General features: G+C 46.3%; 1 protein-coding gene across 1 annotated transcript in view; it reads left to right on the forward strand.

The window, feature by feature from the left end:
- DNAH10 (dynein axonemal heavy chain 10) overlaps positions 1–19288 on the forward strand; it is a 1282131-nt gene that overhangs the window by 959585 nt on the left and 303258 nt on the right. Inside the window, exons 56-57 of the mRNA XM_069215014.1 lie at positions 8416–8577; positions 13506–13680. Coding sequence (XP_069071115.1) covers positions 8416–8577; positions 13506–13680 — 337 coding nt within the window. The remainder of the gene's footprint in view (positions 1–8415; positions 8578–13505; positions 13681–19288) is intronic.

The raw sequence follows: 19288 nt of genomic DNA on the forward strand, positions 1-19288 counted from the left end.
CAGTGACCTGGTACAGTGACCTGTAGAGAAAGGGTGCAATGGTAAGCCTGCAGGCACAATTTGCATAGGCTCCCATAGGTGGCACAATAAGTGCTGCAGCCCATGGGGAACCCCTCGTGCCCCAATGCCCTCGGACTTAAGTACCATATATTAGAGACTTATATGGGGGCACCAGTATGCCAGTTGTGGGGTGTGCTAAGTCCTAAGCACCCAAATTTAGAGGGAGAAAGCACAGACAAGGGGGTCCTTGTTAGCAGGATTCTAGTGAACACAGTCAAACCACACTGTGCACCTCGACTCTTGCAGCTACCAAGGCTTGTTTGTTCCTTCTCCAAGGGATCTTACACTAATGCACTGCTGTTAAGATATTTGTATCCGAAGTTTCGATATGGTGTTTCACCTTTAGCTAATTTCACATATTGTGTTGCTCGGTCTAAGCAATGCCCCTCATTCATCACTGCAGAAGAAACTGAGGAGCATCTACTATTCTTCTGTGCTGTTTATTCTAGACAAAGGGCTAAGTGGATTGTCACGCAGGATCATTGGTTTAAGAATATGCAATACTGACACAGGAATGCTCACTGTTTACTCTGTTTCCAAATTCCTTTATTCAGCATGGCTAATAAGGTCTAGAATACTAGTGAGCTTGTAAACTTCCAACTCGTAACAAAGTACTTGCTGTCTAAGTGTACTCTTTTTATTACAGTTGTTTAATTCTGAGTGATTTTATCCCTTTAACAACATTTTCTGACTTCTCTTAATGTATTTGCACAAGTTCATGTTGATGATAAACTGTTTCTTTTTTTTTTATGGATTTTATTATCTGATCTAACAATAAAGAAGGGTGCCTAGGTTTTTGACTTTTGACGGTGGGTGAGATATCTCCTAGTGGTCACACAAAAGGCAAGGTGTTGATGAATGTGATGACATTTATCACTGCTGTAGTCTTTAATACATTTCTGCAAAGTAGACTTGCCTCAGGAGCAATTGTGATTTCAAGATGGTCCTATGCTTGGCCCTTGAGATGGATGAGCATTTGGGCAGAGATCATGAACTGAAGTCATAGAAGTTTTATTATAAGGTCAAGTGGTCTCATGTATGAGACGCAATGAGTAAATTAGGACAACTATGCCATCCGTTACTTTATGGCTTATGCCTAACTCCAGGTCCTAGCGTACACTGGGTAGCAGTCCACGCTTCAAGGACTGCACAGACTCTAAAAAATATTAGCCACAAAAATATCAACTAAAGTTGTATTTTTTAAAGTCTTCAATAGTGTTGACCAGTTTATCTACTATAGTGAGACAAAAGAATCATTAAGTGGAATAAGTAAACTATGCTTAAGAATCATTAAGTGGCATAAGTAAACCGTGCTAAAATACCCAGTATTGCGTCCCAGACTCAAATACAGCAGTGCAAAAGCATACATTGTTACTTCTTTAGGAAAACTACAGCTACACACATTGAAATGTAATATCATTGCTCCAGGGAGAGGTTTTCAGAACAGTGCATAAAGGTAGTTTAATAAGATAAATTTTTGTTTGACAACAAGGAACTTAAAAAATCATGTGGTAGGTAGACCTAGACTCAGAGTGGCTACTATCCGATTATAAATGGCTTGGCCTAGGGCCTTCTTGAGTCAAATCCGCAAGCACAGCAAATGTTACCTCTGCATTAGGAAGATAAAGTGTATACATAGAATCTTCTGAGAAATAGCAACAGTAGGAAACAGGAGGTCACAATGCTGCTTGTTATGGGGCAGTAGAATTGACATAATTAATTCTCAAATGGCCGAATTTTAGCCAGTATGAAAGAGGAAACAATATTTGGTGAGAGACTGAACCAGGTAGCAGCACTTTACTAGAGAGACATCATGGGTTTGTGTGTCATCAGATTATGCCCGCTATAAGTAGCAAAAGTGGTAGACTCATTTGGCTGCCAACAGGATCTAATTCTTTTCAGTCTGTGTGAGCTTCAGGTTTTCTATAATAAGTTGCTACGGGGTCATTCATACCATGGTTCATGTTGAGAAATAACAGGCAGAGTAAGGAGATGTAGATAGGACTGGAAAAAGGCATTGATTTCTCATAGCAAGAGCAGTAAGCACTCAGTTGTGGCTGGGTTTCGGATACAATAAGTGGCAGAAGGTCATGCTTCAGAAATAAGGAGCTTGGGTGTCCAATTTGGGCACTTATCAAATAGGCATGACTTACAAATTTGGTGTAAGGATCAGCAGTGTCAATGATCATGGAGAAAACATGAAGAGAAATATGAGAGCCCAATATAGATAAATGGAGTAGTTGAGTCCCATAGATTGTTATAGTTTGATGGAGGGGTGGCACCCAAAGACCCGACCCTGAACTGTCCAAAGTGGTTGGTGCAGAGAGGAAACTGCAGTAATGTTGCATTAAGTTAGTAGCAGTGATTGTTGCACGGAGGCAGCTGGGTGCCATTGGAAAGAGCAACTCAACAAGCATCTACATGCTCAGCAAATAGGGGACTGAGGTAGACTTTTAGTGAGGGGAACATGGGTGTTATCTACGATAGTCTTTGTAAGTATTTAATAGTAACTATTATTTATATGTTTTTTCCATTATGTCCTCTTTCTTCCCAGTCCTCCTTCCCTTTTTACCCTGTTTGTGTATGTGCATATCCACAGCAAGCGTTGTGATGCAAACATTCTGTTTTTACAGATGACAGATTATTTATTGTGAAGCAAGGACAGAGTAATACATTATTTGCACTTACTCATGCCTCCTTACTACATCTACCCAAAGAAATGTGTACACTGAAAATATTTTTGCTAAATTCTAACTGCCGAACTAGTATGTTGGTGTCAAGTGCTTGATGGGGCATTGGATGTAGACATTTTTTGGAGAGTATTGTGTGGTGGATATGTTTTAGTCTATATTATTGCCAGTTTGTATGCTTGAGGTTAATACATTCACCGAATACCATATTTACACTAACATAAAGGCAGGATTATACAGATCAGATCAGCATATTGTCATATGTTTTTATTTACTGAGGGAGTTTTATACAGTACTAACATGTTGCCTTATATCCATCAGTTGGGTAAAAAGACTGAATTCCAAGTAGACTCACCAAACAGGATTCCCCAGCTCAGCAATGAGAAAGATTGAGAGAATCATTCCTCCTGGGAATCAGATAAAAATAGGAGAAATTAAAGGAGCTTAGGTACTGGTCCCTATGAAGCGACAGGGACTGTAGATGCAATATTGTGTTGAAAGATAGAATAGATAGACACCAAATACAGACATAACCTACTGTGTGTCAGCAGTTGAATAGACACCAAATACAGACATAACATACTGTGTGTCAGCAGTTGAATAGACACCAAATACAAACATAACATACTGTGTGTCAGCAGTTGAGAAGTGCAGCAGCTCTGTAATGAAAAAGAGTGGATCAGGGCTGTGCTGTACAAGTGTGTGTGTGTGTGTGTGTTTGTGCATGTGTACTGCCCAAAAGGGCAATGCATTCACACTGTGTGTGCACAGTATAGTAGGCCTGCATTGTAGGTCATGTGATGAGAGTGGTACAGCAGTGCTGCACAGCACACTGTACAGCACAACAGAGCTGTGCATTAGAGTCAGCTTCACCAAATTATTAGTGGGGTCCAGATTGTAGGAGCAGCTTCATTCAGGCAAATATGTAGCTCTGGAGCAGACTCACAACTGTGTCAGTGTCTAACAAAAACAACATATAGGTGGTCATTATGACCCTGGCGGTATTACAACCGCAGGGCCAAAACGACGGGAGCACCGCCAACAGGCTGGCGGTGCCTCCCGGCGTATTTTGACCACGGCGCCCACCGGGGCCGGCGGTTTCCCACCGTTTTAGCCCCGGCGGTGATAATCCGCCAGGGCAGCGCTGCCCTGGGGATTATGACTCCCCTACCGCCAGCCTGTTTCTGGCGGTTTGCACCACCAGGAATAGGCTGGTGGTAAGGGCAGTCCTGGGGCCCCTGGGGGCCTCTGCACTGCCCATGCCACTGGCAAGGGCAGTGCAGGGGCCCCGTGCAGCTTTTCACTGTCTGCATGGCAGACAGTGAAAAGCGCGACGGGTGCTACTATGTTGCGGGCCGCATCCCCGCTGGGCCGGCGGGCGTAAACTAGGTTTGCGCCCGCCGGCCCAGCGGGGATGTTGTAATGGGAACCGTGGGAGTGCGCTGCATTGGCAGCCGCACAGCGGTTACAGCTTGGCGGGCGGCACCCCCATAGTCTAAATATAATCACATAGAGAAGTATGAAAATAATATTTAACAGTGGCTATATTCAATGTAACTCCACCTGCATCTTTCTTGAGTGCTAATGAATTTATGAATTTACTGAAAGTCACAACATTTTCAAATAAAGTGGAGGCTTGCTTGCTTGGTACCTAAAGAGGCATTTTCAATAAATAAAGCAAACTTTAGGAAAGCACCCTTTTGACATGGTTACCCCCCACCCCCCTTTTTTGCCAGGATTCTGATGTGGCTATGACTGTTAGTGCACTGGGTCCTTGCTAACTAGGTCCCCAGTGCCAAATCTCTTTACCCAAAACTGCACAGTTGTTTTGCACAATTGGCAAACTCTATAGCTACCACTGTAAGTCCCAAATAAATGTTGCCCATGGTACTTAGGGTCTGTGGTACTAAGGAAGGTCTACGAGGGGTGCAGCACCAATTGTGCCACCCTCAGGGATCTCTCACCTAACCCACTCAGTGCTGCCATTGCAGACTGCGTCTGTTGGTGCAGGTTAAATTGAAAACACGATCTGTCACACATCCCTGTGTGCCAGGTCCCCTATCACTGCATGTGCCGGGTGTAAGTCACCCCTAAGGTAGGTTGCATCCAGGCACATGTGAGGGCATATATGCATGAGAAGATATGCCCCTGCTATGTCTCTGTCAATTCTGAGATGTAGTAAGCGCACAGGGAAGCCATTTTAAATGCACTGGTCGTTACGAGTTCCCAAGCTACATGATGGCTTCTCTGATTCTGGGGCTATTTGGTATCAAACATCTCAGAATAATAAACCCTTAATGACCCCAGTGATGGATTTATTAAACAAATGCACACAGAGGGCACCTTAGAGGGGCCCCCTGAAAACCTACCAGCTGCTAGTGTGCTGACTGATCAGTCCTGACCAGTTCATCCACCACAGACGCATTTCTGGCACCCAAAGGTGAGAGCCAGCGCTCTCAAAGGCTTGAGACAAAGGCCTGCTCTGAGCAGAGGTGTGACCTCCTCTCCCAGACAGGGTGGACATTCCAGGGCAAGAAGCTTCAAAGGCCTTGACGCCTTTTTAATGCAACCCAGGTCTCTCAAAATGGTGAAGATGACCAACCCCCTTTCCTGACCCCACTTTTGGCAGAAGCACAGGTGGGAAAATTTGTTCAATTAGGAGGAGTGGCCACTTCATGCCAGTCCCACCCCTATTGTGGACGAGGTGAGGTGGACACTACTTTTCAAATTCCTCCATCTTGCTTGGAAGTAATTAGGCCACTAGGGTGAGGGTTGCCAGCGGAAGTGGTCATAAAGAAGGGTGTAGTCACCCTAAAGGTGGTCAGCCTGTTGGCTACCACCTGGTACTCTCTGTAATGCCTCTAAATTGAGTATCTGGGTGGCAGCGCTGAACTAGAACTCAGATTTTGACAACCTAAGAAGTCATGGACAAAGAAGAGTTGCACCCGCAGAAGAGGAAAAGAAGCAGTAGCTGACTTGGAACCAGCTCCCCCGGCCTGTCTGCTGACCTCAAAGAATCCTACACAAGAAGCCAACTCGTCCAGCCTTCAATAAGGACTCAAGTCTCCCGTGGGCAGCGGACCTGCCCTGCAAGAAGAAACTCCAAGGAAAAGACTCTGCTGCTGCTGGCACCACAGAAACCCGACACCAGAAGTAATCACTGCACCCGACATCCGCGACCTGAGGTGAAGCCAACCAGCGGTGGCAACTTGGGTTTCCCAGTGCCCAGAGACCGAGTCCAGTGTGGTCTCACTCATCTTGGACTCCCCGAGGTGCCTGCACCCTCTGTGCGCAGACCCCCTCTCCCACAGCCTGGTGGTGGGATCCGACATCTTAAACAACCACTGCACCTGTCACCCCATCTCAGGTGGATCACTGGTGCCAACAAAGTTCCCCAGCTCCCCTGAGCTTGATTCCGCCCTGAGTTCACCCCTGCCTGACTCACTGACGACGCCTGCAGCCTCAACACACAGGGACCCCTGACCGACAAGTGCTCTCAGACGTGAAAACCCAATGCCTAAAGACACCCCAGCATATGTCACCGCTGGGCACAGAAGAGGTCCAGTGGTGCACCTATGTCCCTGAGCACGTCAAGTCTGCTACCTACATGTTTGTTGTCCCTGACTGGCTTTCTAGCCAGAGCCTGCAGCCTGTTTGTCACTAGGTCCATCTCTAAAAGAGAACCATTGGGCATCTGTGCACCCAGCTGCCCCAGTGCCACCCAGTGTGACCTGTTGGAGTGGTTTTGATCAGTGCCCAGTACTGCCTTTGCTTCCTGAGCTCAACCTTGTAAGTTGTTGTTAACCCTGGGTTTGCTGAACATTGTTTTTCCTCCATAGGATAACATTGAGCGAACTCTGAAAATTGCACTAATTGTTGATTTTTTTAAACTGCAAAGTATTTATGCTTAAAAGTCTACTTACCTGATTACAAAGTTCTTGGGTTTGAAACATATATAAAAAGAATTGTTATTTTTCAAAATTGGTCTCGGATTTATTCTTTGAATGAGTGTCTCATTTATTGCCTCAGTGAGTACAACAAATGCTTGGCTCTACCCTCTGATGAGCCTAACTGCTCGCCCTCACTACCATAAAGTAGAGCATTAGTCCTATCTGCTTTTCCCTGTGCAAAACCAATTGAAGATCCACTGGACTCTCTGCATATTGTACTTCATTTTAGTGCACTATATAGAGAACCAGCTTCCTACACATGGTGACTCTGTTACCGACTTATTTACTGACACTGATTGCTCTGTTTTCTCACCACTGCTGCCAGAGTGAAGCGACAAATGTATCCATTTTTTTGCTCCATGTTATGTTTGAGCATGATGGAGACTAGTGTCAACTCTCAGTAGAGTGCAGTGCTTTCTCTTGGCAGAGACCAGTGGCAATTCCTTGCATAGCCCAATGCTAATTCCTGGCAGGGACCATTGCCAGCTCTTGTCAGAGACCACCCTTGACTCCTGACAGAGGCTAGTGTCAACTCCTGGCAGGGACCAGTGTTGTTTCCTGGCAGATACCAGTGCCGACTCCTTCCAGATCTCCTAACACCAGTTCAGTCTCTAGAATGTGGAGCTGCTTTTCATCTTCAGTTCTTGTTATCAAGTTCACCTTTTCTCCTTGTTGCTAACATTTGATTCTAAACAAATCAAAATAAGAGACCTTACAGGCCTTCTAGCACTTCTCTCCGGATGGAGCTACTTAAACTTGCCTTACCCTAGACCTGCCCCTAACTACTACAGCTGCACTATTTTGTTTAAAAAAATGCTCATCTTACTCTTGACTCCCAGCTAAAATACTGAGCTGTCCAAAGACAGTCTGCTCCAATGTAGATTCCTGGTATATAAATATACCATACATGGATATCCTGAAAACATTGTATGGACAAGCCACTTGTAGACTTACATTTGACACTCAAAAAGGTAACATGTTTATCAGAAGGTATCATTGTTTCTAGAACACATTGGAACATTACGCCAATTAAGGACAAAAAAGCTCAATAAAACCTACATGTGTTAATGAATATCATTTAGGATATGAACAGATCTCATTAAATACAAAGCATATAGCCTTGTAATTATTCATATCATTATATTTGTATACAATACTTTACATTCACTTAAAGGTTATTGAAGCCTAATATCTAGAGATCTGAGCTTGGTTATTTCTTGATCTCTGAGTTTTCATTATTTGCCCTTTAGAATGTGGTTCCAGAATATTGTTAAAATATTGTAGAGCATAAATGTCATGTCTTAAGTATTGTCTAATAAAGTTTTGAAGTATTGCCCCATGGGAGTTCATAACAGACAGTAAATCTACATACAATGGGATGATATTTTGTTCACAATATTTAGCGCACAATATTTATGTCAGACAGTATTTGTGAATACAGTATTCTGACTATAAACCACCTTTCAGCAAGTAATAATGCATTGGACACCTATTACTGCCATGATATTGCAACTATGAAGCACTAATTCAGCAATACTCATTTTATGTTTCTCAGAAGAGTGAAGGAGGGATTTGAGTCCTCCAGAATTCATTTAGTGGTTTTCATTTTGTACACAAATTTCTGCAGCAAGTGGTTTAACTAACCACATCATCCTACTATTTTACAGACTGAAGAAAGAATCCTAGAGGTTCATTTACTGTTGTTTTCTCTTTAGCACAGTGCAAGCGCCTTGAAGGCGGGTTGGACAAATTGAAGGAAGCCAGTGTTCAATTGGTCGAGCTGAACCAGAAGCTTGCAGATCAAAAAGTTATTCTTGCAGAAAAATCTGCCGCATGTGAAGCTTTGTTGGAGGAAATATCTATTAATACTGCTGTGGGTAAGGATGACACTATTTTTTGCAGGTTTTTAAAATAAATGTTACATCTTTCAGTACACCACAAAAGGGCCACGAAGTGCAAAACTGGTCCAGCCCAATGTTGTTAATTGTGATGGTACAAGCTGCATTAACACACTGGGTTACACCAACAGCAAGTTTGTTCAGATTAGCTACTTACAAATCATTGATGAAATTTCAGTTGGCAGATTTTAGACAGAGATATATGCCTCATAAATTCATCTTACATTTTTGCAGTTTAGCAGACAATGCTGGATGCTATGAGTAAAAATGTTTGAGATTGTTCCACATTGTGGCATGAGTAACAAAACATGAAATACATGGTAATGTAGCCCCGTAAGATAAATTATTTGAAAAAATCTGAAGATCACACACATACCTTTAGGTTGTTTCTTCTTCAACAGAATTGTCAGGGCAACTCTTGAGTAGAGAATGACAAGTTCTTGTAGTGCATTACCTGTCTGATTTCTCATACCTTGATGAATCCTGTGAGAAAATGGGTTGTTGGTTGACTGGGGTGTGAGCCCTGGTCAAGCAACAGCCATATTCCCATACACAGTGACCCACAAAAAGTCACTAAATTAACCTGTGCTTAACCCTGAATAGCTTGGCACAAAAGGCAGTCAGACTTAACTTAGAGGCAATGTGTATAGTATGTATGCAGCACGCAAACAGTAATAAAGTGAAAACACAACACAAGACAAACTCCACACCAATGTAGAAAAATAGAGTACATTTTAATAAATTATTTGACACCAAAACAGCAAATATCCAATAAGTAGAACCAGAATTATGAATTTTTAAGGTTTTTAGTAAAAACTAGCACCTAAAAGATCAAAGCGGCAACTGTGGACCTTCTAGTCGTGCGAGACTTGTTCAAATTCGAAAAGTATGTCTGACCACAATGGAGTGCGGTTCGGATACAAGAAGTGGATTGGGCCTGGTCAGTGCTTACCTTTGGACTTAGAAGGAATGTTGAAAAGAATGTTCTGAGAAGGTAAAATTCAGTGGGACAAGGCTGCAGGAGGTTTCCAAGGAGGGAGCACAGTCATTGGATAGCTTTGGGTCGGAGCTGTGGTGAAGATTTCTACATTCAGACTTAGGGCTTCATTTTGAGGTAGGCAGACGGGAAGACCTGTCTGCCTAATGTCCGACAGGGAGGTTGCTGCCTTACTGGCTACCTCCCCGTGGGCCGTATTGTAACTTTCCCGCTGGGATGACGGGCAGAAAGCAAGGTTTCTGCCCGTCAGCCCAGCGGAAAAGTGGTGGCAGCTGTGTCTCCGGCTCGTATTTGAGCCGACAGCAATGCTGCCTTCCGGGGGGCATCAGCATCTTCGTAATGTGCACTGTCTGCTTAGCAGACCATGCACATTACGAGAGTGCTGGGCAGGGGGACCCCTGTACTGCCCATGCCATGGGCATGGACAGTGCAGGGGTCCACCTGTGGCCCCCTGCCCCTGTTCTCTGCCAGCCTTTTCATGGCTGTGAAACTGCAATGAAAAGGCTGGAGGAGAACCAGGTCGTAATCAACAGGGTGGCAGTGACTTCAGCGCCGCCCTGACTGATTACGATCTGCACCACAGTCAGCCCATCTGGATCGAAGATACCGGCAGAGACGACGTTAGATTGGCGGGGCTGCCGGCCATCCTCGTAATGTGGAGGTCAGACAGCCACAATCGCAGCGGTCCAACAGCCATCAGTGTGGCGGTCTGAGGACTGCCACACTCTTAATCAGGCACTCAGGGGGTTATTACAACTTTGGAGGAGGTGTTAATCCGTCCCAAATGTGACGGATATACCACCAGCCGTATTACGAGTTCCATAGGATATAATGGACTTGTAATACGGCTGGTGGTATATCCGTCACTTTACCGTCACTTTTGGGACGGATTAACACCTCCTCCAAAGTTGTAATAACCCCCTCAGTCTCTATTTTGGAAGTCGAAAATCTCCAGCTGGATGCGACAGAGATCAGTAGCCGAAGACAGTTCTACGAGGCCAGATACCCTTTTGGGGAAGGACCACTAAACATATTTGCTGCTGCAAAGAAGAACGTACCAGGAGAGGTAGCAAAGTCAGTCCAACCTGTGATGTACCTTGGCAGATTGGTCCCGGTCTCCTCCTGGTTCTCAGAGCAATTTTTGCAAGACATTTTCTCAGTTTTCAAATTTGGCCATTCTGGTATCTGTGGCACCACAAGCAAGTGTCCTGTACTGGCGGGATACCACCTAGGGGTTCCGGACCTACTCAGGCTGGGTCCAGCTGCCGGTTCAAAATGGTGGGAGCCTTTTGAGTCTATCTGGTAGTCCTGGGTTCATGTGAAAGTTCAGGGCTTAACTAAAGGGCTGGCGTCAGAGGGTTCACGGCAGGCTCCAGGCAGCAAAGCAGTCCTTCCATGTATTGAAAAGTAGTCTTGCAAAGTGCACTGCAGGTCACAGGAGCAGGCAGTCCTCTGAGGCTCCTTCGGCAGGTCCAGGAGTGAACTGAAGAGTTGATGTTTAGTGTCCTATTTTTATACCCTGGTGCCCTCCTACTGGAAGGTGGGAGAAGCCTCTAGCCATTGGTTTTGAAGTGCAAGGAATTTCCTGACTCTCGTACTCTGGCTCCAAGCTGGCTGCAGTAACAATGTGGAGGTGATAGGTCCTTTGTCAGAAGGCACAGCCCTCCCTTTTCAGTTGCAAGTGGGGTTGTGCTCAGCTCCACCCCCATTCTGCCACCAGATGGCCCATTCAGACATACCTAATCCCTCTATTGTGTGACTGCCTGGGAGGAATTCATAACGTGTAGTTGCTAGTTACACCCAGTCAGGTGCCCCAAGACAGGCTGCAGACACAAAAGGGCTAAGGGCAAAAAAATGCCAGCTTTTCCAAATTGGCATTTTCAAAATTGTAATCAGAAACCTGACTTTACCGTTAAATAGAGTTTTCCATTACAATTCCAAAGACACCACATAGCTACCTGCTCCCAATTGGAAATTACAGCTTATCAAATGTAATAAGGAATCTCCAATGTCATCCTACGGGAGGGGTGGGACTTTAAGGATTGAAAAAATAATTTGGGAGTTTTCACTGCCATGACATGTAAAACTTGAAAGTACAAGTACAATCTTTCAGTTACAAAGCACCATGCCCTGTGGTCTACCTAGGGCCTACCTTCGGGGTAACATAGGTAGTAAAAGGAGAGTTTAGGGCTTACCAAAGCAACATGTCAGTTTTACCTGCATTCAGGCTTCAGTTGCTGGCCCCAGCATTTTTTTAAGGTGCTACTTAAGTGGGTGGCACAATGAGTGCTGCAGGCCCACTGGCAGCATTTAATTTATAGGCCCTGGGTATATAAGATACCAACACAAAAGGATGATGGACGGAGTGCTGAACAATGCAAACACTCCCCCCCCAATCACAGATCTGGGTTTAATCCATCGTTCTTTTGCTCACCATGCCACCCCAGTTTGGACCCAGCCATATGCAAATCAGTCTTGACCCTGTTCCTCATGGGAACAGTCCAGCCCGAACTGCCAAGCCAGGTCCTCCCTGGACCGGAAACAAGCATCCTGGGACTGGTTTCAGGGTATCACCCTTCATCAGCCAAGCTAGCTTGAATCCAGTGGCACAGTGAGCAAGGGACCCATATCTGGGCATACCCTTCCCACGTAAAGGGCAACTTTAGCAACAAAAAAAGGATGATGGACGGAGTGCTGAACAATGCAAACACTCACCCCCAGCCAGTCACAGATCTGGGTTTAATCCATCGGTCTTTTGCTCACCATGCCACCCCAGTTTGGACCCAGCCATATGAAAATCAGTCTTCACCCTGTTCTTTATGGGAACAGTCCAGCCCAAACTGCCAAGCCAGGTCCTCCCTGGACAGGAAACAAGCATCCTGGGACCGGTTTCAGGGTATCAACCTTCATCAGCCAGGCTAGCTTGAATCCAGTGGCACAGTGAGCAAGGGACCCACGTCTGGGCATACCCTTCCCACTTAGGGCAACTTTAGCAACACAAAAGGATGATGGACGGAGTGCTGAACAATGCAAACACTCACCCCCAGTCACAGATCTGGGTTTAATCCATCATGACTGGGGGTGAGTGCTTGAAAAGTTTCAACACTCCGTCCATCATTTTATTTTGTTTTGTGGTATTGCTTTGTGTGCCCTAACTGGCAGGGGTATGCCCAGACATGGGTCCCTTGCTAGCTGCGCCAGTGGATTCAAGCTAGCCTCGCTGATGAAGGGTGATACCCTGAAACCGGTCTCCGGATGCTTGTTTCCTGTCCAGGGAGGACCTGGCCTAGCAGTTCGGACTGGACTGTTTCCTTGGGGAACAGGGTCAAGACTGATTTGCATATGGGTGGGTCTAAACGGGTGACATGGCGAGCAAAATAACGATGGATTAAACCCAGATCTGTGACTGGGGGTGAGTGCTTGAAAAGTTTCAACACTCCGTCCATCATTTTATTTTATTTGTGATGTTGCTATGTGAGATACCACTCTACAAGAGGCCTATAGATAGATTAAATATGACAATTGGGTATAAGCCAGTTTAAACATGTTTTAGGTGAGTGAACACAAGCACTTTAGCATTGGTTAGCAATGGTAAAGAGCACAGAGTCCTAAGGCCAACACAAATATGTTCAGCAAAATGATGGCGGAGAGGCAAAAGGTTTGGGGAAGACTACCCTAAGGCTGACAGGTCTAATGAATCCTATTTGAGATGTACTGTTTCTCAAACTTGTTTGACTGTGACGTTTTACCACTCACATTCAGTTTCCCTGCATTTGCTAACCACCCCATATACACATAACAGTACTAGCTACACGCTGTATGGATTGATTCAACGTCTCCCTTTCAAAAGACTCTTTTCTCCTCAAAATCATAGTCATTCATATAGTTTCCAATGTTTGAATTATTACAGCTGAGGAGAAGAAGAAGATGGCTCAGGAAAAAGCCATTGAGATTGAGGAGCAGAATAAAGTAATTGCTGTAGAGAAAGCGGATGCTGAAAGTGCTCTGGCTGAGGCAATGCCAATATTAGAAGCTGCTAAACTGGAACTGCAAAAGCTTGACAAGTCAGATGTAACCGAGATCAGGTAAATCATGCATGAATGTTCATTCAAAGCAATTGACACATGGATAAGAATGTTGCAAGTGGGAGAACTAATCCATTTCCTCGGAATGTGCTTGTAACTGCAATTATAATGTTGATAGATCCATTGAAAACAAAGTAGCAGTAGCGAGCTTTTAATACTGGTATACGCCTGCTGCTGCCAATATTTTAATGCCATAGTGTACAAATTATGATTCTCCGTCACCTCTAAGTTTTGTGTATTATACAGGGGAATGAGAGATGGAGCAATTATTGGCTTTGTAAAAGAGTGAGGCTTTCCTCATTCCTCTTTGTGGTTCACAGTGTCAGTGTGCCTTGATAGGAAGAGCTTGGTGCAGAGGATCATTCTCCAGGCCTACTTTGTGTTCCTCTGCTTTGCCAAACAAAAGCAATTTGGCAGTATCAAAGGGGTGACGCATGGCTACACCTCTTCATGTTTGTCAGTTAGTGCTATGGCTGTGCAGGTGACTGTAGCTGTCAAGCATGGACAGAAGGGTCTGGCAAAAGAGGGAGAAGGTACAGGGAACAGTGGAGATTTTTACGCCCTAACCATGTCTCCCAGGAGGAATGGATTCCAATAGGCTAGTAGTTATAGTGGGCCATATCAGCCATTAAAGTCCTGCTCTCTTGTTATCGGCTTGAGTGGGACTTTAATGCCCTCTATAGCTGGCTGAGGTGGGCTGTAAGGCAATAATATTTAAGTCGTGCTGCTTTCTCGCAACATGTAGTTCACTATAAACTGTGACTCTCACCCCTTCATTTCCACATCCTGTCCCTCCCTCCCTTTCCCTGTCACATCCTACCTCCTCTGCTCAGCCCTTCATTATCTGATAGAGACTTCTAGCTGCAGATTCCTTACATTTTAATTTCCCAGGCATCAGACGGGATCTGAAAACGTTTGCTTGAGCATTACCCCTGCGCGCGCCGTTGAGTTGCTTAATTCGGTTTTGTGTATCACATAGTTGGCGCCGGATGTGATGTCACGGTCACCTATATAGGCGCTACCTAGGTGTGCTGCGTCATTTCTTTTCTTTCCATGCCAGTTAGAGCTGATCCAGAGAGCTACCCTGCTGAAACTCTTTTGACAGTTTTTTTTTGCCATTTTATGGAATATGTTTTTCAAAATGTGTCAAGGGTGTCATCCAGAAAAGTAGGATTCAAATTGTGTGGTGCCTGTCACTGCGCCATGTTGGTTATGGCCCATCACCTTGTTTGCCTTTGGTGTCTCGAGCGCGATTCGAAGTTGTGCTCGGACTTCTGGGCCATGGCACTGAAGGCTTTGAAGTAGTGGCCCCCTGAAGCTGCTTGCGTCCAGGCAGTCGACACCGACAAGTGCGACTCCTCAGAGGTCACGGTCCCACTTGAGGAGGAGGTCGTGGGACCGCTCCAGGAGCCCCAAGTCCTCTTTGTCCCACTGCAGGTTATCGGGACACTTGGGAAAGCGGCACAAAAAGAAGTCGTCCAAGTGGACTTTGGCTTTACCTCGCCCATCGGAAGACGCGACGAGTGGGGAACGTCGGTGTTCCAGGCACAGTTCTGCAAAATCGTTACAAGGTCCAACTCCGCGCCTCCCTCCATTTTTGGGAGCCAGTGCAACCGCCACTCAAGTAAAAGACTTTTACAAGGCCATGCGCTGTGTTTTTGGGCAGGCCGACCCCTTTTGAGAAACTTCTGGCCCCTTGCGGTCGGAGGAGGCCCAATTAGGTTCTGAGCCAATGGCTCTGGCCTCGGCTTCGATGGGGTCTGATTGATCCGATTTCAGATCCGGATTGGCGCTGATAGTACAAACCCAACCTTCTCTGATGCCGCCGCCCTCAGCGGCGCCGGTGCCCACCAGCGGCGCCAGCCCCATTCTGATCCCAGACGATCTGGAGCCAGGCGCCTATGGGTGTCAGATTTGTTGCCTGAGCATTATTTTCAACAGCCAGGCGCAGGGGACGATCTGGAGGGGTTACAGGACACTTAAGAACAGAAGGTGGAACTTACTTCATTGGACAGGTATGAGGATGTGGAGATGCCAGTAGACTGGGCACATCTCCTGATTCTGGCTTGCTCTCTCACCCTACTGTGGCTACGGGAGAGAGAGCTTCTTATGCAGTGGTGGTTTGGAGAGCAGCCGAGGTCCTTGGCCTCAAACTACCCTCAGTGGATGTCAAGACTAACTTCTTGACAGAAGTGCTTCAGCCTGGGGCTTCCTCTTCTGAACCCCTTTTGCCCTTTAATGAGGCACTTACTGATATCCTGCTGGGAACTTGCTCCAAGCCCAGGACATGGGGCTCCTATAAACATAATTGCCCACCGCCATTGCCCTGCCCGGGTGACCCTAGTTTCCTCAGCCAAAACCCCACACCTGAGAGCTTGGTAGTCGAAGCCTCAACTTCCCATGATGTGTTCCCTTCCTCTCCCCCGGACAGAGAATCCAAGAGGCTGGACCAACTTGAGAAGAAGAGGTCGGTGAACACCTCTTGCTTATAGGACCGTTTCTCACACACCTTATGAGATACGGTTTCACAAGTGTTGCCACAGGTCCCGGAGGAGGCCCATACCATTGTCTCCCAAGCAGTGAAAGATGGGAGGGATGCAGCAAAGTTCACCATTAAGTGTGGTCTGGACACAACTGACTCGCAGTGAAGAGCAGTTTTGTAGACAGTGGTCTTGAGGTGCCGTGCCTGGCTGAGGACATCTAGTTTTTTGGGGGACGTCCAAGCAAAACTGATGGACATGCCCTTTGATGGCACTTACTTCTTTGGCGAGAAGGCAGTTTTGACGCTGGAGTGCTTAAAGGAATCTTGGGGTTTGGCCAAGTCCTTGGGCCTCTCAGCAACCCCTTGTCCTCCTCCTTCCGCCCCTTTTGTGGCTTCAGAAGGGGCATGGTACAGTGCCAGCCCTATGCCAGCCACTGTCTCACGCAACCAACACAGGCTGTGTGAGAATGTGGGTGCATTCCCTCAGACCTAGAGGGGCTTGCAGGCCAGAAGTTGTCTGCCACCCAGTCCCCAGCAGCTGCAGCTTCAAAGCCCTCCTAGTTTGGATCTGCAGGACCATGCTGGCCCAGTTGGACCCAGAATATACCAGTGACTCCTCCACTGGCAGTCCATAACATCGGAACCATGGGTACCGGAGATCATCAGGAAGTGGTATGTCCTGCCTTTCCAATCCTGCCCTCCCCCCATACTGCCAACATTCAAACAGATGGCGGAGGATCACTTGTCACTGCTCTGAGAGGAAGTTACAGCTTTCTTGGCCAACAGAGCCATAGAAAGGGTGCCAATATCAGTAGGCAGTGGTTATTATTCCCACTACTCTCTGATACCCAAAAAGAACAAGGGTCTTCATCCTATTCTAGACCTACAACCATAAATCTCTTCTTCAAGAAGAAGTTCAAGATGCTCATTTAGGCTCAGGTCTTGTCTGCCCTAGACCTAGAATACTGGTTGGTAGCACTGGACTTACAGGTAGCATATTTTCATATTCCTATCCTGCCTGCCCACAGGCGTTACTTGAGGTTCAAGGTAGGCCACAGACACTTTCAGTTCACCGTGCTGCCATTTGGCCTTACCAGCATCCCATAGGTGTAAACCAAGGTGATGGCAGTGGTCTCAGCTCATCTGCGCAGGCCAGGGGTTTCAGTCTTCTCCTGCCTCGACGACTGGCTGTAGAATGTGGGCTTGGCCCAGACTGTCATCTTCGATCTCTAGACTACGGCGAAACTCCTGCATTCACTGAGGTTCACTATAAATGTGTCAAAGTCACACCTGACTCCCTCTCTGATGCTCTCTTTCATAGGAGCTGTTCTGGACACATTGCACTTTTGAGCTTATCCTCCTGAGCAGCGAGTCCAGGATATTCTGGCTATGATACTGAGGTTTCAGCCTCTATCTTGGGTTTCGGTAAAACTGACTCTGAGGCTGCTGGGCCTCATGGCCACCTGCCTCCTGCTGGTAAAACATGCCGGCTCTGCAGTGAGACCTGAAGTTCCAATGTGCGCAGCATCAGAGAAATCTCTCCGACATGGTCCAGATCTTGGAGGGAACTGCGAAAGAGCTGCAGTGGGGGATTACGAATGGCGATTGGATCAGAGACAAACTCTTCTCCCTTTCCCAACCAGACCTTACAGTAGTGACAGGTGTGTCACTTCTGGAATGGGGCGGCCGTCTGGGAGAGGTGAAGATCAGAGAACTCTGGTCTGTGGTGGAATTCAGACTTCACATCAACATGTTGGAGCTCCTGACAATCTGACTAGTGTTGAAGGCATGTCTTCCCTCTGTCAAGGGGAAGTTGGTGCAGGTGTTCACAGACAACACCACTTTGATGTGGTACTGCAACAAGCAGAGCAGAGCGGGGTGGGGTCGTGGACCCTTTGTCAAGAGGCCCTGCATCGCTGGACATGGCTGGAACAGCAGGGCATGACTAACACCAGTGTGGGCGAACTCAGCTGTTGATGTCTAGTGGATCACGACTGGCGTCTCCATTCGGAGGTGGTGCAAGGTCTCTTTCAGCAGTTAGGAGAGCCTTGGTTAGATCTATCCATCTCCGAAAAGTAGTATTGTGCGTTGGATTTACCAAGGCAGCAATTGCTTGGCGACGCTTTTCGCCGCAAGTGAAGTTCAGGCCTCCTGTATGCCTTTCCCCCATACCACTCCTTCCCAGAGTTCTCAAGAAGATCAAGAACAATCAGGCACAAGTAATCCTTGTGGTTCTGGACTGGGCACGAAGAGTCTGCTATACTGAGTTTCTGAAAATGAGCATTGATCCTCCGATCAGGTTGCCCTTTCGGGAGGATCCTCCGTCGCAGCAGCAAGGGAGGGTTCTCCACCCGAACCTGTCAACTCTGCACCTTCATGCGTGGAGATTGAGCGGCAACAGTTGACAGCTTTCAACCTTCCTCCTTAAATCTGTAATGTTATCTTGGCAGCCAGGTGTTCCTCCACAAAAATGGTACACGCCTGCCGTTGGCAAGGATTTGTAAAATATTGTACAGAGAAATCTATAGATCCTCTCTCTTCTTCTCTATCTGATATTCTTCTTTTTCTCATTCTTTCTCTTGCCCAGCCAGGTCCACTCTGGGCACTCTGAAAGGCTAGCTGTCTGCTCTGTCCACCTTTCTGTGGCTGCCTGATTGTAGGAAGCTGGTCGGGTGTGTGGTGGGTACCAAAGGTACTTACACCTTATACCAGGTCCAGGTATCCCCTATCAAAGAGGTATAGGCAGTGTCTAGAAGCCAGGCTCTCTAAAGGTAGCTGTGGATGATCAGCCAGGGGTTATCTAGGAGACATGCAAAGCTCATGCAAAACCACTGTAGTCACACAGCACTTACAGACCTCAAAGAAAACACTCAGTTGTACAAAAATAAAGGTACTTTGTTTTTGGAACACAATACCACAAAGTACTAGAGAGGTAACCTTCTAATAGGAGGTGAGTAATAAACTAAATATATACACTAGTAAACAATAATAGGCATAGAAAAGGTTAGAAAAAAGTACAAATAGCAATAAGCAATAGTGACCCTAGGGGGAGCCCAAACCATACACTAAAAAAAAGGAATACGAACACAGGACTCCCAACTAGGAAAGTGGAATGTATAGACGGGA

The sequence above is a fragment of the Pleurodeles waltl genome, chromosome 11 (genome assembly GCF_031143425.1).
Source record: "Pleurodeles waltl isolate 20211129_DDA chromosome 11, aPleWal1.hap1.20221129, whole genome shotgun sequence".
NCBI lineage: Eukaryota > Metazoa > Chordata > Amphibia > Caudata > Salamandridae > Pleurodeles > Pleurodeles waltl.